General features: G+C 44.9%; 1 protein-coding gene across 3 annotated transcripts in view; it reads left to right on the forward strand.

The window, feature by feature from the left end:
- DPP7 (dipeptidyl peptidase 7) overlaps positions 1 to 27,841 on the forward strand; it is a 1,731,842-nt gene that overhangs the window by 750,517 nt on the left and 953,484 nt on the right. For all 3 annotated transcript variants that reach the window (XM_078642039.1, XM_078642041.1, XM_078642042.1), the window contains exon 7: positions 10,379 to 10,439. In XM_078642039.1, coding sequence (XP_078498165.1) covers positions 10,379 to 10,439 — 61 coding nt within the window. The remainder of the gene's footprint in view (positions 1 to 10,378; positions 10,440 to 27,841) is intronic.

Genomic DNA, 27,841 nt, shown 5'->3' on the forward strand with positions numbered 1-27,841 from the left:
AGTCATGGGCTCGTCGGTTGCGACAAGGAGGCACGCATGGTTGAAATGTTTGGGGTTCTGTCCTGACGTGCAGGCTGCTCCTATTGATTTGCCATTTGATGGTTTCAAGCTTTTTGGTGAAAAGGCGGACTCTGCCCTGCAGAGATTTAAAGACAGTAAGGCAACGGCAAGGTCTTTGGGTCTGCAGTCTCAATCAAGAGGCTATGGATATAAAAGATACCGTGGCTTTGGCAAGTCTTCCTTTCGTGGGTCCCGACGGCCTCAGCAACAGCAGCAAAAACCCTTGTATAAGAGCTACAGGGGTAGAGGCAGAGGTCTCATTTGTGGAGCCGGGCGTCAACCCTCTTCCTCTTCCTCCTCTACATCCCCAACCCCTCCTGGTAATGCAGGAAAGCAGCCCTAGATCCGCCATCCCAGCTTATGTAGGTCCCGTGGGAGGCCGGCTTACCCATTTTCTACAGGATTGGAAATTAATCACTTCGGACCTTTGGGTTTTAGATCTTGTAGAAAATGGGTATGCCCTTCCCTTCAGGGAATCCCTCCTCCTTACCCCCCTTGCCAGGGGGTTTGCACGGAGGATCATTTGCTTCTCCTTCAGAAGGAGGTTCTTACCCTATTACAGAAAGGTGCGATAGAGTTGGTTCCAGAGCAGGAAAGGGGTTATGGATGCTACTCCTGGTATTTCCTGATTCCCAAGAAGGATGGCAGCCTAAGTTCTAACCTGGACCTCAGAGTCTTGAATCTGTTTCTTAAGCAGGAGAGGTTCAAGATGCTCACCCTTGCGCCGGTTCTTCAGGCGCTGCAACAAGAGGACTGGATGGTGTCCATCGACTTACAGGATGTGTATTTTCACATCCCAATCCTGAAGTCGCACAGGAAGTATCTCCGTTTTACGGTTGGGTCGCAACATTACCAATTTGCGGTCCTTCCGTTTGGTCTTACTACTGCAACTCGAGTCTTCACCAAGGTGATGGCAGTGGTGTGTGCCCATCTCAGGAGGTTACGGATTCCAGTTTTCCCCTACCTAGATGACTGGCTGTTGAAGACAGAGTCTCCAGAGATGGTGTGTCATCATCTTCAGGTTACAACACATCTTTTGTACTAATTTGGTTTTTCGATAAATGTACCCAAGTCTCACCTGGTGCCCTCAAGGCGCAACCTGTTCATAGGGGCGGTACTGGATACCACTGTGTGTCGAGCTTTCCCGCCTCCGCAAAGGATTCTCGACATTCAGTAAATGATTCCTCAGTTTTACAATGGAGCAGTTGTTCCACTTCTGAAGGTCCTTCGCTTGCTCGGTGTGATTGCTTCCTGCATCCTGTTGGTAAACCATGCACACTGGCACATGAGGGCACTCCAGTGGGGTCTCCGCAGGCAGTGGTATCAACACAATGGAGATCCCAGGGAGTCTGTAAGGATCTCCAGAGAAGCTGCAGCGGATCTGTCTTGGTGGAGAGTGGACGGCAATGTGTTTCAAGGGAAGCCCTTCCATCTTCCTCCATCGGTGGCCACAGTGATAATGGATGTCACTACTCTAGGGTGGGGTGCTCATCTGGGGGATCAGGCGATCAAGGGTCTTTGGTCTCCAGAGGAAAGGTTGCTTCCCATCAACCTTCTGGAATTACGGGCAATACGTTTGGCGCTCAAAGCCTTTCTCCTTTCCCTTTGCGGTCAGTCAGTTCAAGTCCTGACGGACAACACTGCTGCGATATGGTACGTCAACAAGCTGGGAGGAGGAGGGTCGTGCCGTCTCTGCAGAGAGGCGTTGCGGCTCTGATCCTGGGCTCAGGACCAGCGGATTTGCTTGATGGCAAATCATCTGGCCGGGGTGCTGAGCGTGCGTGTGGACAGTCTCAGTCGTCAGTTCTCCGCCGACCATGAGTGGAGGCTTCATCCGGAGTTAGTTCGATACATCTTCCAGACGTGCGGAACTCCTAGGTTGGACCTGTCTGCCACTCTGGAGAACCTGCACTGCCCGTCATTCTGCAGTCTCCCGTTTCCGAGGCAGGGAGCTTTGGGGGGCGCGTTTCAGTGGAGTTGGAGCTCGCAACTCCTTTTTTGCATTGCCTCCCATACCCTTGATTCCCAGGGTTCTGAGGAAGATTCACCAAGACTGGGCCTAAGTTATATTTATCGCCCCGGATTGGCCAAGATGGGTGTGGTACACGGACCTTCTTCACCTCTCGTCGCACCCCCCGCTCCGTCTCCTTCTCAAGGCAGACCTCCTCTCTCAGATGGAGGGGCAGGTTCTACACCCCCACCTCCAGAGCCTGCACCTTCGTGCCTGGAGATTGAACGGGGCAACCTGAATTATTTTTCTCTCCCGCCTGACATGGTGGATGTTATTTTATCGGCCAGGCGACACTCCACCAAGTCTATCTACTCCTACAGGTGGTCGAAATTTGTTAGATGGTGTGGAGAGAAATCTATTGATCCTTTGAAAGCGCATCTTTGTGATGTTCTTTGTTTTTCACTTCAGTTAGCTCAGCAGGGTTGTGCTGTTGCTACTGTTAAAGGATATTTGTCGGCTTTGTCGGCATTTCTTTGCCAGATCAGCCTTCTCTTTTTAAATCTCCAATAGTTTTAAGGTTCTTTAAGGGGCTTACTAATATGTTTCCGACCACTCCTTTTATTATGCCCCAGTGGGATTTAAATCTGGTGTTAACCTTTTTATTGGTTTACACGTTCAAACCTATGCATAGTTGTCCTTTGAGACTACTGACATTTAAAACGTTTTTTCTAGTGGCTATCACTTCGGCTAGGAGGGTGAGTGAGCTCCGGGCTTTGAGTTCAAAGCCTCCTTTTCTGACCATACATGCTGAAAAGATGGTTCTCAGGACCAGGGCTGCTTAGGTTCCTAGGTGAGGAGGGACTGCCATTTTGCGCGCTCTGTTTTACAATACTTTTTGGTATAGAAGGGTGGACATCCTCCTCCGGGGATTGGACTGCTGTGGAATTCTATTCATTCTATTCATAAAGTGAGGAATCCACAGGCAGATGTATCCATCAAAAGAACAAGTTACTTACCTTTGGTAACGCTTTTTCTGGTGGATACAGTATCTGCCTGTGGATTCCTCACTGACCCACCCTCCTCCCCGTTGTCCACCCTCTCATACCTTAAAAGATGAGGTATTGGTTATTTGATGTTTTTGTGTATTCAAGACTTTATTACCTCTATTTGTTTATTGTTAACTTATCTGAATTGTAAGTTTTCTTATTTCAATATATTCTGAGTGTATTATATATACTGAGTGTATTTGTGTGAATACTGTGTACTATATATGCATTTTCTCTTTGGTCGGTCCGCCCGTTTTGCCTCTGTGGCACGGAAAAATGAGTGGAACTGACATCATCATGCAGACCTGGGCTCCAGTGACGTCATGCGAAGCCATGGCGCTATGACAACCTCGTCGGCGCAGGTAGCTAGGGAAAAAGTTACACAGAATGTTGGCGCAGGTGATATTCATAAGGTGAGGAATTCACAGGCAGATACTGTATCCACCAGAAAAAGCTTTACCGAAGGTAAGTAACTTGTTCTTCAGACCCTGTAGATCCTGTGGAAAGGCAAGACTTTTTTTTCTGAAGATCCACATAAAGACTGCCTTTATTGCTTTTATCCTAAACATACAGCCAAAGACTGTAAATCTTATAGAACCTTTTCAGCAAAGACTCTGAAGGATAGAGAGGCCAGGTTGTTATGACTCCAGAAAAAGATATTAAAATCAGAATCAGAACCTGGATCGGATAATGACAAGAGCCCTGGGCCATCCTCAGTTGAGGGGAAGCATAAACATGAGGGTTCTACCTCATTAAAAGCTGATTTAAAGAAATGAAAGGCAGACAAATCCTCCACTGCTGAAAAGACAGCAATTAAGCCTAAAGAATCAGGCCTGAAGAAATCTGCTGCCTCTCTGGCTATCACACCTCTCACACAGGCTTCGTCGAAGAAGAAAGTACCTTTGACGGACCCGTCGCCGAGATCTTAATCACAATGTCTGACTTCTGTTGCAACGACTGCTTCGTTGACGCCCGTGGTGAATGCATTGTTAACGAGCAAAGTAACGACGCTTCTTCGATGGCATCGTCAATTGCTTCGACGATGTACACTGTGGCAAGATCGCGTCGAAGACTTCGTCGATGGGAACACCATCGCCGTGGGTGTGAAAGGCCCCGTCGATGTGCGCTCCGTCGACGGCAGTGTTCAAATCACGTTCTCGGCCAGTATCAACGACGATTGCTATCAGGCATCTTCAGTGGGTTGACGGATACTAAAAATCTGCATTTGGTTCCAAAATCACCAGGATTGTCACCTTTACCCAAGATTGCACCACTGCTTCCTTCTCACCTTCTTGATATGGAGGAATCAGGGGATGAAAGTCTTTTTGGTCCTGCTTACAGTCCCTCACAACTCAGTCAAATGCTAAGACACTGATGAGGAAGAGGAAGCGCAAGGACAATCAGAATATATGGAAGGGGATTATTCGTTTTCAGGTCGCTCACAGGCCCAATGTTACGACTCTTTTCAAGAGCACTAGCCTTATGAGGCTTATGAAGAGCGTCAGGAGGTTCAGAGAGATTCCATTCTGGTCCCAGTCTCCTTGGTCATGGACCGTAGACATATGTTAAACGATTATTATAAAAGATTTCCGGACATTCGTGCTCTGGTTCCTTTGACACCTGGTGGTCCAAGTATTCAAGTTGCTCCTCCTCCACCAGTGGTTACTCCGCCGCCTGTTGCCCAGGTTGAGAGACCGGCTCCTCGATGCATGACAATACAGGATGATTAATTCGAGAGTGAAGCAGACGATCAACCTGACGAAGGTGAGCTCACTCAGGATCCGGACCTTCTTGGCCAAGAATGGGATGATTATGTGGCTCCTTCTTCTCCGTCGCCTTCCCCTCCCCTGGCGACATATCGGGGGCTTCCATGAAGTGCTTGAGAGAGCCTCTATAAGGTTTGATTTGCCTCTGACTGTAGTGCAAACCAAATGTTTTCTTCACGATTTTAAAGATGCATCAAAGAAATCTGGTTAGATCCATTCCAATTGTGGACGACATTTGGAGTGAAAGTTTGAAAATAATGAAGAACCCAGCCTCCGTTCCTGCTGTGTTACAGAGGATGGAAAAGAAATAAAAGGCACCTGATTCTGCTCTAGCATGTTTAATTGGCCATCCTCGTCCGGTTTCAGTAATAATGCAGGCTGCCCAGAGGCATACCAGCAATCCTCACTCATTCAGTGCCTCCAGACCGGAAAGGCAAATGCTTAGACCGCATCAGCAAGCGCTTCGCTACTATGGCAGCTACAGATATCAAGGCCTCTAACGCCTTAGCAATTTTGGGAAGGTATGACTGTCTGTTATGGTCAGATCTGGCTCCTCTTCTCGAATTCCTTCCTGAGGATAAAAAGAAAGAAGTGAAAGACCTCCTGCAGGAGGGTGCTAGAGCGCCTTCGGAGGTGATGCAATGGATTTGTCTTCTATTGCTTTCAGGCAAATAGCAGGGGCTGCAGTCTTTCGTGGACAGGGCTGGCTTAGTGCGACAACTTTTCGCCCTGAAGTCCAATCGAAAGTGCTGGACATACCCTTCAATGGGGAAACCTTTTTGGAAAACACGCAGACAAAGAGCTACAGGGCATCAAAAAGAATCCTGAGACTGCACGTTCCCTGAGCACGCTGCAACAAAGGTGTTTTCAGTCTTTTCGTGGAGGTAGAGGTAGAGGTCAGACCGTCTTACCAATCTTACAGATATCAGCCATATGGTCGGCAGAGTTACAGATCACAATATGGTGGACATCAACAGTAAGAATTTCGTGCCTCTAACATGTCATACAATCTGCAATCCGCTAGACGCAAGCCTGCAGGACTAGGAAAATTGCAGGGTTCCTCAAAACGTCAATGACGTTTTTCTTCTGCCAGCCACCTCATTTCGTTCCCAACTTCTTCGGTCCCATCAGTTCTCTCCATTTCTGAATCCATGGCAAATCATCACGAAGGACAAATGGGTGCTGGACATCATCCAGCATGGCTACACCTTAGAATTTGTCCACAAACCTCCTCGAACTCCGCCTCCAAGAAAAACACATCATCATCACCATTTTTCCTTGTAAAGGCAAGGCATTTCGACTCTACTAAAGAAAGGGGCGATAGAAAAAGTCAACACAAGGAGATGATGGACTGAGCGCTGAAACTTTTCAGACACTCACCCCCAGTCACAGATCGGGGTTGAATCCATCATCATTCCTTAGCTCACTTCGCCCCCTCAGTTCAGACCCAGCTATATGCAAATCAGTCTTGACCCTGTGCCTCATGGGAACAGTCCAGCCCGAACTGACAAGCCAGGTCTTCCCTGAACCGGAAACAAGCATCCTGGGACCGGTTTCTGGATAGCATCCTTCATCAGCTAGGCTAGCTTGAATCCAGAGGCAAAGTGAGCAAGGGACCCACATCTGGGCATACCCTGCCAACTTAGAGCGAACAAAGCACAAGGAGATGATGCATAGAGCGCTGAAACTTTTCAGAAACTCTCCCCCAGTTACAGATCTGGGTTGAATCCATCATCATTCTTTAGCTCACTTCGCCACCTCAGTTCAGACCCAGCTATATGCAAATCAGTCTTGACCCTGTGCCTCTTGGTAACAGTCCAGCCCGAACTGCCAAGCCAGGTCTTCCCTGAACCAGAAACAAGCATCCTGGGACCGGTTTCTGGGTAACACCCTTCATCAGCCAGGCTAGCTTGAATCTGCTGGCAAAGTGAGCAAGGGACCCACGTCTGGGCATTCCCTGCCAACTTAGGGCGAACAAAGCAAACACAAGGAGATGATGGACGGAGCGCTGAAACTTTCCAGACACTTACCCCCAGTCACAGATCTGGGTTGAATCCATCCTTAATCTTTTGCTCACTTCGCCACCTCAGTTCAGAAAAAGTGCCTTTCGGGCAGCGAGGAAAAGGCTTTTACTCCAAGTTCTTAATAAAGAAAAAATGCGGGAAACGGAGGCAGGTCATGGACCTCAGGCAGCTAAACAAATACATCAAGAAGCAGTCGTTCAGAATGATGTCTCTTCAAGAGATTCTCTTATTAATAAACAAGGGAGATTTTCTAGCGTTCCTCGATCTCTTGGACCCATACATACTTTCACATTCCCATTCATGCAAGCATCGCCAATTCCCAAGGTTCGAGGTGACTGGGGATCACTAGCAGTTCAAGGTTTTGCCATTCGGCCTTCGCTCAGCTCTGTCTTCATGAAATGTATTGCTTCGGTATTTACCCCTACCTGGACGACTGGCTAGTGAAAGGTGCTACATTTCACTCTTCCTGGAAAATCGATGCAGGCTTGTCAGCGGCTCTTCGAGTTTCTGGGGTTACAATTCACCGTGGAGAAGTCACATTTGATTCCAAGCCAGAAACGTGTTTTTCTAGGGGCGCTTCTAAACACAAAGTCAAAGAATGCGTGTCCCACTTCAGAATGGAAGCTCAAGATAATGCGCTCAAAATCCCTTCTACTCACAAGAGAGTCCACTTCTGTGAGCGTATTCAAGTCCTTACTGGGGATGCTATCATTATGCATCCCGTTGTCGGCTGCACATGAGGCTTCTCCAGGCGCAGTTAGACATGCAGTGGGTGCAGGTGCACGGCTCATTCGAGGACACGATCTAATTCTCAGACAATGAAACAGTCTCTGTCATGGTGGGAAAAATAAATCAATATCTCTTCAGGCCTCTCGTTCCGACCGGCACAGCCTCATTATATTATGACAAAGGGCGCTTTGATGGACGGTTGAGTGGGGTGCATCTCCTGGAATTTGCAAATCCACTGCAAATGGTCCCTTCAAAAAACACGTTCACACATCAATCGTTTGGAACCAATGGCAGTTTTTCTGGGGCTGCAGGCATTTCTTCCCAGAATACAGGGATCCTCTGTTCTAGTAAGAACAGACAACACCACAACAATATTCTATCTTGCCAAACAAGGGGGCACCAGGTCTCTCACATTATCAGAACAGGCCCAGGAAATTTGGAGGTGGCTAATTCATCACAATATAACATTGCAAATAGAACATGTTCCGGGCGTGAACAACGATTGAGCAGATTTTCTAAGCATAACCAATTCCCAATGTCATGAATGGGAGTTAAGCATAGTCCACCTGTGACGAGTCGTCAAATTGTGGAGTTCTCCAAAACTGGATCATTTTGCAACAGAAAACAGTCAGTGCGAAAAGTTCACCAGCAGGCTTTCTCAGAGGAGAATGCTCTACAGATGTAGTGGACGGGGACATTCACCTATGCGTTCCCACCATTTTCTCTCATCCCAAGAGTGTTGAACAAAATGAAGTAGGAACCATGCCATCTCATTCTCATAGCCCCGGCATGGTTGAGGCAGTTTTGATACACGGAGCTTCTTCTGTGCTCGATATCTCTGCACATTTTCTTTCCTCCACTGCCAACCCTACTCTCAATGAACAACGGTCAAATTGTTCATCCTCAAATAAAGTCTCTAAGTTTGTCAGCTTGGAACCTCACAACTATTTTTTTGAGAACAAAACCTCAGTTAATTTCCAAAGTTCCGACTTCATTTCACTTGAATGAACCAGTTGTGCTTACCACATACTTCGGTAACCCTTCAACCACTGCGGAAAGAGCATTGCACTCTTTGGATGTAAAGCGATGCATCAAGTTCTAAATGCATAGATTATGGACTTTCAGAAAATCACATCAGTTATTTGTGTGCTTTACTTCACCACGGAAGTGTCAAGCCCTTTCAAGGAGCAGTATTGCACGTTGGATTTCCTCTGCGATTCTTTTCTCCAACAACAAGGCTGGAAAACCTTTATCTGCAAAAGTGTCTGCGCACTCCACAAGGAAGCTGGCAGCTTCTACAGCCTTTTTTGCCTGTGTATCACTTCCACACATTTGTAGAGCGGCAACACGGTCCAACGTGCATACATTCACTAAGCATTACTTCCTAGACTCGGCATGGAAAGCGGACGCTGCAGTGGGTCAAGCTGTCCTGAGACATCTGTTTGCTTAAGGTACAGTCTTTCATATCTATCAATTCCATTTGTTTTGTGTATTTGGTTTTTGCAGTTTATATGCTATTTTACGATATACTTGGATTCATATGTATTAGTATGTTTTCAATATGTCTCTTTTATTGCATTTGAAGGTCTTCGCCTAGTCGCAAGCTAATGGAATTACATTGCTAACTACTCTGATACAAGCATGTGAATCTATGAAAGATTCAATACTGGAGAAAAAACAAGTTACTTACCTGTACACTGTGGTTCTCCAGTATTGATATCTTTCATAGATTGACATGGGGCCCTCCCTCCTTCCAGTCTAGGCTTTCCACTTATGATCTCATGTTACTTCTTTACCTTATTGTGCGCGAAATCGGAGGTCTTATGGCTCTGACTGGGGAGTTGAGGTCTAGGGCTGGTCTCTGATTGGTCGAATTTTGGACCTAAATAAAGATGCTGACGAATGTCACTTTTTCTTTCCTTTTGGTGGTTTCTATGTACTTCTATGGTACTTCTTTTCTAATTACCGCAAGACTCCCACCATGACGATGGGGAAGATACAAGCATGTGAATCTATAAAAGATATCAATACTTGTTCTTTCCTAATCATGCGGATGGAAAAAGGGTTCATAATCATAAGCATGTTGTGCTGACCTGCAAAGCTTTGTAATGAAACAGCTAAAGAAGTGGTTTGTGGTCTTGCTTCTGGGAGTGAATGGATATCCACGTACTGATAATGGGAAAGATGTCACTTACTAAACACTATAATTTGCCCAACTCTGTTCCAGATAGGAGAGAAGCCTTTCTGCCATGTCAAATAATTCATATTTATAATCGAGGCATCATTTATATACAATAGTAAACCATTTCCCTTTTTTGTGCATAGATTATTCTTTATGACTGCTGTTTATTGAAACATCACAATCATTCTCTCATACAAAGTACAATCTGTAGAAAAGGGCAAAGTGTCCACCATTGTCTACAGACTGCTCCTTCAGTTTAAATATTGATAATGTTTGTGCCAAAAAGGTATCCTTCCTGTCTGGATTATTTGATAGGATGATTATAGTATTTCCAAAAGTGACCCACGTGCCTCTTCCCCTACTGCTGTAGTGGCGTTCCTCTTGAGTTTGTGATAATGGGAAATAGCAACGACATAAATTCAAAATACATTGTATAAGGTAAGAAGTTGGGAATTGCGAATTTTAGGCAAGCATTTTGAGTCTGCTCAGTTTAATACACTCTGTTTACTGTAGCAGACAATTTGTTCCTGCTTTAAGTCGTGGTACAACAATCTTTTAGGACATTTTAGGTATTTCCATTCTTCAGTACATGTGGTTAAGATATGTATTTTTTCTTTTAGGTTGCATGCGATGCCGTTCAACATAATTCCGACCCTATTCTAGGTTTGCACGATCTTGTTGGTAAGTGGAACTTACCAAATTTTTGCTGTTACCGAGTAGTATTTATTAACAGTTAACTACTAAATATTTAAGTGAAGTGCATTATTTTTCATGATCTGGTATATATTTCCACAGATTTAGGAGTAATATTTAATATGATCTGGGCTACGTTTTTAACGTCTTTCACACTTTGCAATAAGTATTAAGTTTTCCAAAAGCATCCGGTTCGTATGTCTAAACAGCAATAACATTTTTTTAACAATTCACAACCTAGGTAGCAACCTAATCTAAGAATTTAGAATGTAACTGGCCACGCCTTTTAAAAATAACCCGCACACATCTTCCATTATAACTGAATCCTATTCAGGCTTTTATTTACTTGACAAAATAAAAGCGAGTGAAGGATTCACAAAAGGTGAAGTTGATGATGAATTCATCATGCTCCTTGCTATAAAATCTGAAAAGCTCAAGACCTTGGCTTTCAGCTTTCCACAGGTCAAGAGTTTCTTTCTTTTTCTTGGTGCTGTCGTATGCGTGTTTGGGAAGGCGATTAAAACAGTTTTTTTTTCTTTCCCTCACTTGCTCTTTGCATAGCTTGTAGTGTAGTTCCTATATTCCCAATATGCTCTGCACATTGGAATAATATCTTCAGTAGTGTAGACGTAGGACTGAGGTTATCTAGGTCTCTACTGACTATATTAGACTTAAGTTTTTTGCCAGCTAGCTCAGAGTTCACTAGAAACTTTCTCGAATAGGCGAGGAGGAGTTTAACCTCCCTGGATAGACAAGAAGGGATTTAGTTTCTGACAACCATAAAACATGACAACTTTGCTCTCCCTGAAATAAGAGTGTATCTCTAGAGTCGTGTGAAAACAAAAGGCAGCTATTTCACTCAGTCAGTAAGTGCGTACTTAGTTTCACCAGATTGCAGAGAAAAAGAGAGACGGGCGTTTTCAATAAAAGGTGTTATTTATTGAGCAGTCTCTTTCCTCGTACAAGAGAAATGAATTGCTACAATTGCAATACTTATAGTTAAGTAAAGTGCATACAGTAAAAGCAGGATTATGAAATAATACTGTAAAAGCATGGATATGGTTTCTTAGCCATATGATACTTTAAAATGGATAAAATAGATACATACATATATACATTGACTAATCGTACTCAACTGGTGCTTCTAACTACGCCTACCCCGGTGTACCTGACCTAAGCCTAATACGTGGGAAGGAGTAAGTACGTAGCAGTTTAAGTTAAGTTTGTTTTGCCAAGAATCTGACTCAAGAATTCTCTGTAAGGGGTTTAGTCAGTTCAGTACCAGGGTATTAGAAGGCAGGAGGGCTGGTATCTCTCTCTCAGGACTCGGTATCCCAGTCACCCGCAAGGGTGGGCTGGAAACGCCGGAGGCTGGATTTCTCAGCAAGAGAAAAGACAGCGTCTTTCTCAGCGCGTCAGGGAGGGGCAGCGTCCGTGGGCTCTCGCTTCAGCTGGGCTCTTCGGAAGTAGATAGCTGCTCAGCTCCAGGATTACCACCGTGTGTTTGCTTAAGGCAGCGCTGGTATATTTATACCTGAAAGGTGCCGGGTTTGACGTAAGGCTGGACATAAGACGTCAATAAAGATGTCACTAAGAACTGGTCGTTCTTACAGTGTTTTACAGGAGTTCTTGGACGAAATCAAAACAAAGCAGCGGGGATTTCCCAGGTCGCTGGAGGCTTGGATTTGTTTTAGAACTCGGTGTGCTTTCTAGGGGGCTGAATTCTGAAAAGGGTTTCTATGCCGTTGTAGGGATATTATTGATTTATAACCGGACAAGGGCAAAGAATAGGAATATCGATTCAGGTACCTAGATAAACACACTACAAGCTCTGACCAGTTTTGTCATACCATTAGGGTTATTGAAGGTTACACAATCGAGGTATGTAGAAATTACGAAGACTAAATCTTCCATGGTTAGATGCAGTTTTCTTCCAGAGTAACACAGCAACTAGAAAGCTGAAGGACATGACGCCCCCTCTCCCCCACCCCAATACCTATTAACATAGAGTGGCCACTTTGTCATAATTTTGGCAATTGTGATGCTCACACACAGCAGGAAGATAGATTACCCCTAGGCATTGCAAGATCATGTCTATGGAAATGGTAAAACATAGAAGAACTACGTGTACACCTAGAACTTAACCTTCATTTTCAACCATCAGACACACCAGCTCTATCACAAATAGATGCTCCAACCAAAATATTTAACTCCCTGGCACCCATTGCAGATTGGCCCAAGAACCTGAGAGACAAAAAGGGAAATGGTTCAATAATGTCAACAAATAATGCAGAAAAGAAATCTCAAATGAATTTGTAGAAAACAACCCAAAGCATGAAATCAATTAAAGTACACAATGCCACTAAGATTCTACTGTCCCCCTGGGAGCAACACCGGAGAAAGCATACTATTCAAACAATATGATCAGTGCAAGCTAACTGGGGAAAGAACTATTCGTGCTTATCTTCTGGCATATGCCATAGCTACTGGATCCTCTCATGAGCTATGTGAGATACCAGTCATGTAGTTTTTGAAGTATAACAATCGTTGCACTTGCAGTCAACCCGTTCACATCTCTCTCTTCCCCCCTTCTTCCTCGGAGCACCTGCTGAATCCTCCTCTGCAGACAGTTGATGGCCTCCACATATTTTCAACCCACCAACTTCATCAGCTAATCAAACTAAGCAAAACATGGGTTCAGTTACATATCCCTGTTCAAAACGAATCTTTAAATAAGTCCTGTCTATTCAAACCATAGCCACCGTTTAAACACACAATTTTGAAAGCCTCATTTGAACATGGTGTAGCCCCCTGGACGTCAAGACCGCCTTCATAAAACCACTTCTGTTAATCAACTTTTTGGACCCTAAAGACCCATACAACTACACACTCCTTTCATCCTTCTTTTCCTAGCAAAATTAATTGAACAAGAATTAGTAGTGCAATGTTTAAACTTCTTAGAGTGGCACAACCATCTAGACCACTTTAGACCTTTTGACTCTGTTAGCCTTAACAGTCTAATGAAAAAATTAAAGTGTCATTCACTATTTGGCAGAGCATGATCTCCTGTAAACATGGCTTCCCCTTACCCTAATTTAGGAGACTCACAGTTTTACTTTGGGGGTGTTAGGACTCAGAAGCGTCTCCTTCTCTCTCACCTTATTGCCCAAGGAGGCTAATATAGCAAAGTACAAGGTCACAGTGGGATAGGGGATTGGTAAAAAGACATGCTGTGTGGTGCCCATCTATGCACCTGGTATGAATTCTTATCTTATCCTTTGGTTTAAATATTGCTAATTGTATTAGAAGTAAACAAAGGGATCTTTACAAAGTAATCCTATGGAATGAGCTACCTTCAAGATATTAGAATCCAGCTGAGCTTTTAGAAGTGGGCAACACTCTGCAGCTACAAAGAGCAGTGTTCCCCCAGATGTCACAATTCATTGAAGAGACTGACATACTTTCAGAATTCCAAACGGGTATCCATCCGGGAAGAGGCACAGAATCTGCCTTCCTTGCCGTCTGGGATGACATGAAGAACACAGTAGATGGCATCGGAGTTCCTGAGCATCTCCTCTTGGACCTCTCTGCTGCCTTTGACACGATTGACCATAACACATGAAACAAAGACTCTATGAAGGAGACTGCTCTAGACTGGATCGCGTCCTACCTTCGAAACAGAACTAATGTCATCCATTTTTTTTGTTTAAATCTTTTTATTAGGGTTTTGCATTTCAAATCCCAGGTGGGGGTATTACATCAATCATATATCAATTGTTGCACACATAGAAGGGTTACATATAATCCACAAACATAGCTTAGCTTCAACATGTAGATTCCACTCCGCCCGGTGGGATTGTATATATTCGCTCGTGGACGTGCATGTGTGTAACCCGATTGTACAATAGTATGTCTCGTTGTGTCTTGTCCCTTGGGCTACGTACTGGCGGAGGCAGGTGTGAATGTCATCCCCGTGTGTGCCTATGTGATCCTTTACCTAATAGGTAGTTGCTAGCATGCAATGTGTATGTCGGTATCCAAACTGCCGACTGAAACTAAACTTGTAACTGTCGGGAAAACTTTTAACTAATGTCATCCATACCTCACCTTTCTCATCCAAACCATACTCCACAAAAGCAGGGGACCCTCAAGGCTCTATCATCTCACCCATGCTTTTCAACACCTACATGAAGTCATTACCGGTACTGATCAATCAGTTTCACCTCACATGCTATAACTATGCAGATGACACACAAATACTCCTTCAACTGGAATGCCCCAAAGATATTGGAAACTCCCCAATTTTCAGAGCCGTGGATGACTTGGAGCCACCTTAAATTGAATGCTTCCAAAACGGAAATACTCATGTGCGGCAATTGGAAACATTATAACCCGCTAGTCGCCTGGCCTGATGAACTGGGATCACCACCTAAAGTATCGAAGGAAGTAAGAAACCTCGGAATGACCATTGACTCCGAGCTGTTGATGAATGCCCAAGTGGACAAACTAGTAAGATCAAGCTTTGTTACTATAAAAATGCTGCGACAAATTTTCCCTCGTTTGGGATTTCCACACAAGTTCCAAGCTACCATCTCCCTTGTTCTGTCCAAACTCGATTATGCCAATAGCCTCTACCATGGATCACCTTTAGTGACCATGAAAAGACTACAATGGATTCACAACTCGGCTGCCAGACTACTCTTGCTATGATCCCCAAAATAACCCTTTTTAGACTTGCCCTTACTCTACCCCTCCTTGCATCATCTGACACCTCTTTTACTATATCGCTCCCCAAAATAAACCTTTCTAAACTCTTCCCTCTGACTCTTCCCCCTCCACAACCCCTTTTTACTCATCCAAAAGCCTCCTCCTACTGCTATGACCTCCAGAAAAGAAATGCAATCTAAATCCTTCGCTCTCCTATCCCTCCACTATCCTTTTCAATCAAAATAACAGACTAACATGTTCACTCGTATTCGAATATTCTAATACACCACTAATCCTTTGTGGGTCCCAGAGTAGCGTGCTGTTAGCCAAAAAAGTGCTTCAACTCCTCATCAGAGGTAAGCAAGCATTATATAAATGCAAACCTTTTTCCGTCTTCTATAACTTTGCTACCTTTCTCTATTCAACTAAATAACACATCCACCACTCAAACTACTTTCATATTTCACTATTCTAATTTTCAACACTAATCCTTTATGGGTTCCGGAGTAGTGTGCTACTCGCCAATAAAGCGCTTCAACACCCCATCAGGGTTACAAAAGCTATATAAATGCAAACCTTTTCCCTTTTCTACCCTTCCCCAACCCTCCTCAATCCAAATTACTGATTGACATATCCACCACTCAAATTACTTCATATTTCACTAAACTAATTTTCAACACTAATCCTTTTATAGGTTCCAGAGTAGCATGCTACTAGCCAGAAAAGCACTCCAACACCCCTTCAGGGTTAACGAGCGCTATATGAATGAAAACCTTTCTCCCCCTCTCTCCCTCCGCTATCACTCTCACTCCAAATAACTGACTAATATCCACCACTCAAATTACTTTCATAATTCACCATACTAATTCACCACTAATCCTTTAGGGGTTTGGGAGTAGCGTGCTACTGCCAAAAAAAAAAAAGGGCGCTTCAAAACCCCATCAGGGGTAACACGTGCTATATAAATACAAACCCTTTTTCCTCTTCTATCCTTCTACATCCAAATAACTGATTAACCTAGCCACCGCTTTAATTACTTTCATATTTCACTATACGAATCCTTAATGGTTCCTGGTGTAGCGTGCTACTCGGCAAAAAATTGTTTTGATGCATTGTCTGGGGTAGTAAGCGCTATATAAATGCAATTACAATACAATACATACACTTTTTGTACATTACATTATTCTCCTGTAACATATAACAATATATTATAGAAGCATTGCTATAGTATCTGTGTAGAATGCATACATTATCTACATATCTGTATGTTTCGCAAACTACAGGATAGTGAAAAGAACATTAAATGCAGGCTGCAGCATGGGTGTATATAGACACAAACAGAATCATAGTTTAGAGTCTTTCAAGAGAAAAGGGGTTTTCATGACACACCCCAGTGCAGTTCAGCTCAACAAGAATCTTTCAAATAGTGTTTAAAAACTCAATACTTCCCTTGTAGAAATGCCCACATTCTTTTAGCTACTGGTGAAAAATTTCGACATTTACGAGTAGTCCTTGAGCCCTGGATTGAAGAACATGGGAGTCACCGCTCCAGCAGAGATAATAGAAGAAGCAACTTTCAGTCCATGTGAGAAAGTGGCAGACAGAAAACAACAATTATGAAGCAAGGATCTTCATCGTAAATGTCTTTAAAATGGGCACAATTAACCACTTCACTTTTCTTCTCATTTGGGATGCAAAACCTTGCATGGAGTTGACTATCATCTTGGACTAGGAAAATGCCCAAGTATACTTAACATCCCCAGCTTGGTTCGAAACATAGGATGTTGCAGTTGCTGCATTTGATTTCGGAAAAAATTATTACAGGAATTCATACGAAATGGAAATATTCTGGGAAGGCATGGTTTTAAGGAAGCGGATAATTTCATACGCTGACGATATACAGCTTATGTTTACTGTTGGCTCGAATTTAGAATCAGAGAAAATGCGCTTCTCAGCCGGAATGCTTGCAATCTCCAACTGAATAACTGAGAATTGCCACCAGCTGAACCCAGAAAAACGGAGATCATGCTAATGGGGAAAGCCCTAACCCTTTGGTCGGATGAGTGGTGGGCACACCAACTGAGAGCCATTTGTGTGCCCAAACAAAGCGTAAGGAACTTAGGGCTAAAATTTGACCATATTTTAACTATGAAAGACCATATTGCTGCTACTACCAGTTCCTGTTATTATAACTTGCACCTTCTGCGCAGAATCTTTCCCTTTCTCCCAACTAACTCCCGCAGAATCCTTCTCCAATCAATGGTAATCAGTACACTGGACTATGGGAATGCTCTGCTGGCCGAAGTGGGTGAGACTCTGCTTGCAAAGTTACAGGTGTTCCAGAACACCGCAGCAAGATTGATCTTGAACCGTCCTGCAGGTACCTCTTCTACGCCTTTGCTGAGGGAACAGCACAGGCTACCTGTGAAGAAGCGATCCTACTTTAAAATTTGCTGCCTCTCCTATAACGCCTTGAGAGGTAAAGGTCCATGATATCTTCAAAGAAAACTTACTACTTACGTGCCGTCCGGAAAACTCAGATCAAACACCAAAACCCTTTTGTGTGTGCCCTGAATACATCAAACTCGCACTGGGGGCAAGGTCTTCTCTTATCTTGCCCCAAGGTACTGGAACAAGTTACGAATAGCTCTCCGCGAGACTCCTATCTACAGTATATTCAGAAAACAACTAAATCTTATTATTATCCGTTGGTTCCTCCCTATCATGCTCCTCAACAGCGCCGAGATGTCCCGCTGTGATACGTGCGCTATAGAAATAGCATTAACATAACATGAATCTGTTTCGTGCCCCATATACCTTTATTGACAACTGTAACAAATGTCCTCTCGATGACAGCAGGTGAGTTACAATAGGGACTCAGCTGGCTATGCCACTGAACAGCTATTGGTGGCAGCTTATTTGCCACAAGACTACTGCCACCAATGCATCAAAGGTTCTACCCTATGTTGAGCAGTAGCCCCAATGTATATAAATCGTACCTGGCTCCACCATGTGAGGAAGAGAAAATCGCCAATGTTACCCACCTGCAGGTGGAAAACTCAATGTGTCAAGACCATAGTTATTCAGACAAAAAATCCCTAGTTTGGGAGTTTTTTCTGAGAAACAAATATGGAGCTGGTCACCAGGATATGCAGCCCACATGGTATTACTTTCTGGTGAAGGTGGTCCTGCCATGTTGGCAGGAGCACCTTCATCAGAAATGAACCACCAGAAGTGCAGTTCATTCTAAATAGGGTATGCAGTCTTCTCTGGGATGGGTGAAGGCAGGACCTCCGCCACCCTGGTGGCCCTGGTTGACAGCCAACGGGTATAAATCACCCCCTAAAATCTGTTGGAGTCAAAACATCTAGCTGAGTTAGTTCTGAATTTGATGGGCACCTAAGCTAATAAGGAATGCTGGTGACCAGAGGAACTAGGTACCCTTCCAAAGCTTGTCCAGACTGAAAAATATCTCTGGGTCATGATAGACTACTATTGGACTTGGGCCTTTTTGACAGGTTCACCCCTAAACTTGTTGCCTTTAGCCTCTGGCATGGTGGTAGTGATTTTAGGCCTCTGCGCACTTTAGCACTGTGGCCCAGTGTAAAGTGTGTGCGCACTCTGAGTGTGTGTACTGAGAGTGGCCTGCCCTCCCTTAGGAATGCATTGGGGATATGTGTGTCCATGGTAGTTCCTGATGTGTGGGCAGTGCAGGGTCGAGTTTGGTATGTGCAAACTCATGAGATTAAATGCTGCGCAATGATGTGCGTGGATTTATTGTGTCTAGTGTAGAAGTGTCACTTTTAGAAGTTGGAATTTCTGTGTGCAGTGAATGTGAATTGGACTACCTGGCTTGTGATTGACAGGAGCTGGCTGGTGTGCTTGGCTCCAGGAGTCAGGATGGGTCTGCCCGGTGGTGAATGGGGAGATCTGCATGTTGATGGCAGGGAGGAGTGCACCTGGGACCTGAATAGGGCTGGGCCTTCCCTCCACAATGCTGGTTCCATCCCCTGTGGTGTGTCTGATGTCTCTGACCCATCCTGTGAATAGGCAAAGAGGCTAAGCAAAACAAAGTACTCAAAGAACCAGTTGCATCTGGTTTGCCCCTTGCCTGCACCTTTGACAACAAAGGATTTCTGTGTATAAAAGAGGGGCTGCGACCCCAAGTAAATGTTTTTGTTCTTGGACTAGAATCTACCAGGGCCGTGCTGCTGCTGGAGCTCAGGGGAAGGCTTGCCTCCCTGGGCTCTGCCCAGCCCCTGGATGCCTGGAGGACTTCCTTTGGGGGGCCCTTCTGCTTTGCCTGTGGGAATGGAGGACGTTTTCTTTGCTAGGAGCTGCCTGCTCCATTTCCCTGCCCCAGGACTGGACTCCCCAGCACCCTGTGAGCGCTCTCTTCCCCCCCGTCGCCCCTTCATTGCAGGTGTCCACCCTGCATTATGGACACATTTTATTTACCTTAGTATCTTTCTTAGCAGGAGCCCACTCTGCTTTTTATCTCTTTTTGCGGTGCAGGTGCCCACCCTGCAGTATGCCCGGTTATTTATCATTAGTGCGCGGGTGCCCACCCCGCGACTTTGTCTCCCTTAGCGGGTGCCACCCCGCCTCATGGCCACCTTTTATTTTTATTATTAATTTACGGGTGCCCACCCCGCGTTGTACAGCCGGAGAAATCATTGCCGCAGCGAGGCTGCAAAACCGGAAGCTAGGCAAAAGACGCCCGGACGTGGGCGGGGCCTGGCAATTTCTTCTTCCGCTTCCCCCGGCCTGGGTGGAAGCCGTGCAGCGCCTCGCGGGTCTCCTGAACAGAGAGAGAGACACGGAGCCCGCATGCTGGCCTGCTCCCAAACCACAGGGCCGACAAGAGGGAGAGCCCCTGAGGAGCAGGGGCTCTCCAGTGCATGCCGCCCGGGACCGGAGAGGGATTCCAAGGACCTCTGGTGAGTGAACTGCACGCTAGCACCTTGCGAGTGCCTATTCCAGGAGCGGCCCCTGCCTGATAGGGGGCCGCTTTTACATTGGTGATCCTTGCCCTGAAGGGGCCCGTCTTAGTCCCCGTGTCCCTGCTGATTCCCTGAGCGGCCCGCTAGGCAGTGGGCCACTCCCACGAGGCCATGATTGTTTAAGGGGCCAGAGGGGCCCGTGTTCATTTCAACAATTGGCCTCAGTGTCTCAGAGCCAGATGGCTCCAAAGGGGTACATACTTTGTTTCTAGAGCCTAGATGGCTCCCACATGCGCTGCATTTACTTCCCGAAGCCCCCATGGGGCTCCAGCAATTGCCTTAGTTATTTACTGAGCCCCGTGTGGCTCCATCGTGTGGCACAAGTTATTTACAGGGCTACTGAGAACGCATGCCGCAGATTTGACTTCACAGCTGCCCAGCAAGTTGTGGTAAATAAATAATTAATTACCAGTACTATTTTTGAATACATTGAATAAAACAGATAGCTCAATAAATAAGAGACAGGATTCGAGGTATCTGAGTCTAACAGGCTTTAATCAGGCATAAGGGAAGGGACAGGAACGGGATAGCCTGCACGGGAATAGAATGGATGGCAGCTGCCACGTCTAAGTAACAGTACAAGGTATATATACATTACAATTACATTCAATACAGTAGGCGTAGCAGTAGGCGTAGCAGTCGCGAAAGATAAGGACACATTGGTGGAAGAAGAAGGCGTGTACAGGGCGTGCACTGAGACATGTGATGTGAAACGTCATAGAAATGTCATGAGTGGGCGGAAACATGGAGGGGCTACCTGAGCAGCTGGGACCTTTAACCTAGTGGTGCGCGCAAACGGGCAATGACGTGTTACCAGGGAGAACTGGGGGCTATGACTTCTGCACTAGAAGAGGAGACTAAAGTCTACGGTGTCAGGACGACATGTACCTATGGCATATCTGGTATCTTGTGTTTGGAGTACATGTTGATAGAAACTAAAAGTTATCAGGGCAAAGGCTACTTGACACTAAGACTGGTGCATGCATCTATTCTACATGTATTGCGTGAGCTAGGAATATTAATACAGTATTTCTCCTGCATGGAGACAGAAAGACTAGACCATAGCTGAAACAGTTGATGCGGTTCAGTAGCTTAGGAATGCAAAGACGAGAGGCTGGACTGATAACTAGAAGCATAACATACTCTTGGCAGACAGGCAGGCAGAGCCAGGCCGGGCCGGGCACCGCGCTGCGCGGAAGTAAGTGGAGGGTCAGGGATGCAGGTGGGGGCTGTATCGCTCCTCGGAGAGGGTTCAGGAGACTGGAGCTTGAATCTGGCGTCCGGGCCCTTTTGAGGCCTAGAAACGGGGACAATTCAATGAATTAACGTGTACACTGTAAATCGTGGTAACATAGGCCTAATACTCGTTGCCTTCACGAGAACTGGATACTGGCATACTAGAGTTGGACACAACTATAATTGCGTCTTTAATCGATCATAGGGGGATACATATGCATATTAATCATGTACATATAACATAGGATGGGGAACACGTAGGGACATAGAACAAGGCAAAATATAATTTTCCTCATTCCCTCCTTGACCCTACGTTTCCATCAGGAAACATCAATATTCATAATACCATCTATCTGTTCATATAGCATCATTTGCTCGTCTCGAATTGTCTTGGAACGGGATTTAGGACTAGGAATACAGGATGTAGCACACAAGCCGCAAATCGCAGGGCCACATTGTAAACAGAGGCAGCAACTGAATATGATCATTACTGCTATACCTATAAATGACAATACCTTCCATCCCCAGGCAGATATTATACTCCAGAGCCAACCGGACCATGTCCAGGTGCCTGGATCTTGGTGTAACTGATGGGCAATTTTATGAAGTCTGGTTATAGCTGAATATACAGACGGTGCGTTATTGGGAATGAAAATGCAGCAACTAGATCCGATGACTCTACAAGCTCCTCCCCTATCGGCCAGTATGACGTCAAGGACGAGACGATTTTGGAGCACGACAAATCTAATGGCAGATTGCTCTTCAGTTAAATTACCTAGAGCGGAAGTAGTCTCATTCACTACTGCTTCAAGGGTTCTGGTTAACCTACGCATTAACTTACTATTCTGGACAGGACCTATGAAGAAAAAGAAACCTTTATTGAAGTCTTGATATTGTTCTAGAGTAGTTTCAGTTTGATCGACAATTGGGGACTCAGTCTCCCTTTTATGTCTAACGTGTACTAGATGTGTGTTTCTGTGATAATCGGATGGGGCTAGAAAAACTGGTGGCAGTAGGAAGGCAATGTAACATGTTCCATCCCAATCGAGGGGCAGACGAACATATGCGGTCTGACCACACACAAAATAAGAATGACGTGAGGCTTTGAAAATAGATTTCCCACTGTCACTATACTCGACCACAGTAGTACAATCACTATGTCCTACATGTGCGGAACCATTCTTTCTGACACATAATTCGCCTTTAACTGGTAGTACTGAAATATCAGGCAAATCTGGAGTAGTATCGGACTGAACATTCAGAACCATGAAATTCGAGGAATAATTACCTAGATCATATACTTCATTTTCTAGATCTAACCCTGTTCTGTGGGGAAAACCTTCCTTGTCTGGGAAACATGTTCGATTCAGAAGGGACATATCAGTTGAGGATGACGTTAATGTGGACCATGCTCCACACGAACCATTGTGTGAAAACGGATAAGGAAAGAGTGGCAGAACTCCCTTCGGTGTCTGGAAAGGGGGAAGTCGACCACACACCCAACAATTAGTGGCATTGCTGGTCTGGTGTGAATAGTGTAACATTCTGATAAATGTGTTATTACGCATAGCAAGACGATAGGATAACTCGTGAGGTGGCAGGTCACTAAATGTGTGCTCTACTGTAACATTAGGAAACATATGTACATGTGAAATAGGAAAACATAAATGAAAAGCATAACTTATGCAGGTAACCATAAGACTCAGAAACATAAAAAATAACAGAGTAACGATGCATCTACTGCAAATATTCTTTTGATAGCGTATTCTCTTAGAGTTTTGACTAACTCTCTCACTATGTGGGTCTATCTCATACATGTCAGGAACCTGTCTAACCGCTTCACCCGAGAGGGACTTAAACAATTAAACTGTCTGACTTGCTAGACCTCAACTTGGCTTTATACTCCTGCTGCGGAGTTTTCTCTAACAGGGGAAGTTTAGAGTCTGTGTCTGGACAGTCCTTAAGTACGGGGCAGTCTTTGATAAATGTCTTTGGTTGTAATCCATGGAATTTCTTGATGTGGCTGGTATGCACCCAGCCCTTGCGTCCTTCGAGCTTGACTGCGGTCCTTGTTGTTAATAACACCAACTTGGGCTCCTTCCAGCGGGGCTCCAGCGGACTTGAACGATCGAAGTTTCTCACGAGGACGAAGTCGCCTGGTATGACTTCGTGCGGTTTCACTTCTGTGTTGTCTGGAAAAACAGCGGCGACCTGTGAACGACAAGATTGTAGTGCAGACATCAAGGAGGCAAGGTAATCTGTCAGCATATTACTGGAAACGTCTGTAATCTTTCGGGGCATAGGTGTACCCCACATATTTGGAGGACGGCCGAATACGACCTCGTACGGGGACAGACCTGATCTGGAGTGTGCAACCATTCTCATATAAAAAAGGGCAACTGGCAGTGCTACCAACCAATCTACGCCTTTCTCTGCGCATACTTTTGCAATGCGGATTTTCAGTGTCTGATTATGTCTCTCAACTAGACCAGCTGCTTCGGGGTGCCGTACACAGTGGAACTTCCACTGGTACCCTAACAGAAGGGATACTTGTTTCATGAGTTCAGATGAGAATGGCTGGCCGTTGTCTGAATACACGACCCTTGGTAAACCATAGCGGGGGAAAAACTCACGAACCAACTGCCTGGCAGTGGTCGTGGCAGTGTAATCTGGAACTGGATATGCTTCTGTCCATCTGGACAAAGCACATACAACTACGAGGACATACTTGAAACCTCGACATCGCTCCATCTGAATATAATCCATCTGGAGGACTTCAAAAGGGTGGTCGGGAGGATGGAATCCACCTTGTTCCACCGGGACACTTTTACCTGGATTGAATTGACAACAGATCATGCAGGTACGCACTTTCTGCTTGGCTGCTGCTCGTAAATGCTTGTTGAACCAAATGTTCTGGATACTGTCTAACATGGCCTTTTCTCCTAGGTGTACTGGACTATGTGCGGTATTAATAATGACTTGAACCATTGAGTCGGGGAGAAACCATGTGGCTTTTCCCTTCGTCAACCATCCCTGATCTGTCTGGACCCCTCCTTGTTCGGACCATTTCTTGATTTCATCTGGAGTGGCATGTGACTGTATATCTATTACATCTTGTGTAGGGTCCTTAACTGTCATACAAGTAGTCTGATCTGGAATGTGTGTCGATGTCTTGTTAACTGGAATGTCTGGAGTCTGAGTTGTAAGCTTGGCTGTACGATCTGCTAGATCGTTACCTTGGGAAATGATATCAGTAACTTTCGTATGTGCTTTGCACTTCATAATGGCGATAGCTGTCGGTAAATGTATTGCATTTAACAGAGCTTGAATGAGGAGACCATGCTGAATCTTGGTTCCATGAGAAGTCATGAAACCTCGTTCCTGCCAGAGCACTCCAAAGTCGTGTACGACTCCGAATGCGTAACGTGAATCTGTGTATATGTTAACTTTCAGGTTCTTGGCACGTATACAGGCTTGGGTCAGAGCGATGAGCTCTGCTGCTTGAGCAGACAGGGTGTCAATACGATGTGTTTCTATAACTTTGGTGTCAGTAGTCACTGCATACGCGGCTACTAGTTCTCCTGTACTTGTTCTCATACATGAACCATCCACATAAAGTGTCAGGTCGGGATCTGGTAATGCAATATCTGTCAAGTCTTGTCTTGGCTTTGTCATGGTGTTAACAATTTCCACACAGTCATGTGTGGCAGTATTTGAAGTAACTGACGGTAACAGTGTAGCTGGATTTAAAACGTTGCAGAGTCTGATTTCTATGTGTGGCTGGAACAGTGTCAGTTCATAACCTGTTAAACGTGCAATTGTCAAGTGCTGAGTCTGTGTTCGGTTTAAAAGAACTTCCACGGAGTGTGGGACTTGTACTGTCAGGGAATGTCCTAACACTATGGAATCACTCTGTCTGATAGCTAGAGCTGTGGCTGCAACTGACTTGAGGCACGCAGGCAGAGCCTGGGCTACTGGATCTAATGTGCTAGAAAAATAAGCACAGGGCTTGTATTGTCCTGCTTGATCTTGTGTGAGAACAGATAATGCAGTACCATCACGTTCAGTAACAAAAAGTGTAAAAGGCTTACTGTAGTTTGGTGTTGCTAGAACAGGTGCATTACATAAAGCTTTCTTTAACTCATTAAAAACAAGTGTATGTTCCTGGGTCCAAGGGAGGACAGTCGATACGGCTGCCTCCTGTGTCGTTAACTGTATCAGTGGTTTGGCTAGATATGCGTACTGAGGAATCCATTGTCTGCAGTAAGAAGTGAGGCCGATAAAAGCTTGTACCTCCTTCTGAGTCTTGGGCTGTGGAAGATGCGCTATTAACTGGATACGGTCAGGTGTCAACTGCCTACCCCTCTTGGACTGTAAGTGTCCCAAGTATACCACTTGCTGGACACAGAATTGCAATTTGGAAAGGGACACCTTGTGCCCCATCTCGGCCAGAAAATACAAGACTGTCAGTGACGCACGTTCGCAGTCACGTTCAGAACGGGCTGTGATCAGTAGGTCATCGACATACTGGAGCAGGGCAGTGTCAGTTGGCATGTGAATATTGTCTAGTTGTCTTTTAAGTGCTTGACTGTAAATACTAGGACTTTCTGTGAAACCTTGAGGAGCTCGTGTGAATTTATAGCTTCTTCCATTTAAACAGAATCCGAAAAGGTACTGGCTGTCTGGATGAATGGGGACACTAAAGAATGCGTTCTTGAGATCAATTACAGTAAAGAACGTGGCTTCAGAATCAATGGCAGTCAATAGGGAAGAAATATCTGGGACTACTGGGTACTGTGGTATGATACATTTATTAAGTTCTCGAAGGTCGATCACTAATCGATACACTGGAGGTGCATTTGGATCAGTACGTTTCAAGACTGGAATGATAGGAGAATTACATACATTGGAGTCAGTTTCTACAACCACTCCTTGAACAATAAGTTCGTCAATAATTTTGGATAAGGCTGCTACAGCCTCAGGTGGCAATTTGTACTGTCTGATTCGTGGTAATACAACACCTTGTTTCAGAGTGACACGATAGGGTGTAATGTGCATACAACCTACATCAGTTGGACCTTGCGCCCATAAATGCTGTGGTACATTCAATAATCTTGGATCAAAATCACATAATACATAATGACCTTTAAAATCTCGCAGGAACAGTCTTACTCCCTCTGGGGAGCAACAAATTATGGCACCTAATTCTTTCAGTGTCTTAATGCCTAATAAATTTTCTGGACATGACTTCGTAAGTAACAAATCAGTAGTTCGGGACAGTGGACCGACTTCTAGAGTAACTGGTTTCGATATTTCATTAACAATAGGCTTTCCTGAAAATCCAAGGGAAACATTTCTTGAGCCTGAGAGCGGAGCCCCTGGAACCTCGTCATGACTGATGGTAGTCCTACTTGCCCCTGTATCAATCAGAAACTTTCTGTCTTTCCCTAATACTTGACTGTGTACATAGGGACCCTCTTGATCTACAGGAATCTCGATGAGAGGCAAGCCAACCTCCCTCTCTAGGCTGTTTCATGAATACGGCTGATAATCTGGATACTCTGTCTGTGCATACTGGTACATCTGCTGTGTAACATGCTGTGTTGCAGCGATAGGCTGCGGTACTGTAACTGTCTGTGCGTTCTGCGGTGGCTGGGAAGTCTGTAAAACATGTTCTTGTCTAGGCGGACGCGGTCTCTCTTTAGTCTTACCAGTAGCTATGTTGTGTTTCAGAACTGCACATTCGTTTATAAAATTACCTTGTTGTTTACAATAATTACATGTCCCTTTAACGGGAGCTGTAGGATGACTGGCTTGATTCGGACCCCTCTTCTGACTGTCTTGCGGAACAGATTGTGCAACTAGTACTTTCATTTTCGTGTCTTTCATACGTCTTCTTTCATGTTCCTGCTCTTCCCTGATTCTGTTCTGGTGATACTGGAGCATCTGGAGCATCTGTGACGGAGTATTAGCTTGCCAAGAACTCTCGACTTTCAGTACTCGATTTTTAACTTGTGGACTTGAATTCTCGACTAGTTTGGTAACAAAAAGATGTGGATACGATTCACTACTTGTTTTCAGACCACTATTAATAATGAAACATTTCTCGAATCTAGAATAAAAATCACGAGTATCTTCGTCTTGTTTCTGTTTACAGGCTGAGATAGCATCCCAGTCTTCCTTTTTCGTGGCTAGTAATCTTGGCAAGACTTGTATTAACAGTTCGGGCAAAGCCTTAGCTTTATCCCCAAGACCGGTACCTGGTACTCGTGTGTTATCTTCGGCTTCTAATGCGGACCAATCTATCTTATTCTCTCCCACCTCCCATTCTTTTTCTTTAAGTTTTTCATATATGCCCGCAGGCAACAAGACCTTTAACATTTTAATGATATCAGGATACGTGTATTCTCCCATACGGAGCATGTCCTTTAGTTCACGGTGAAA

The sequence above is a fragment of the Lissotriton helveticus genome, chromosome 5_1, assembly GCF_964261635.1.
Source record: "Lissotriton helveticus chromosome 5_1, aLisHel1.1, whole genome shotgun sequence".
In the NCBI taxonomy this organism is placed as follows: Eukaryota; Metazoa; Chordata; class Amphibia; order Caudata; family Salamandridae; genus Lissotriton; species Lissotriton helveticus.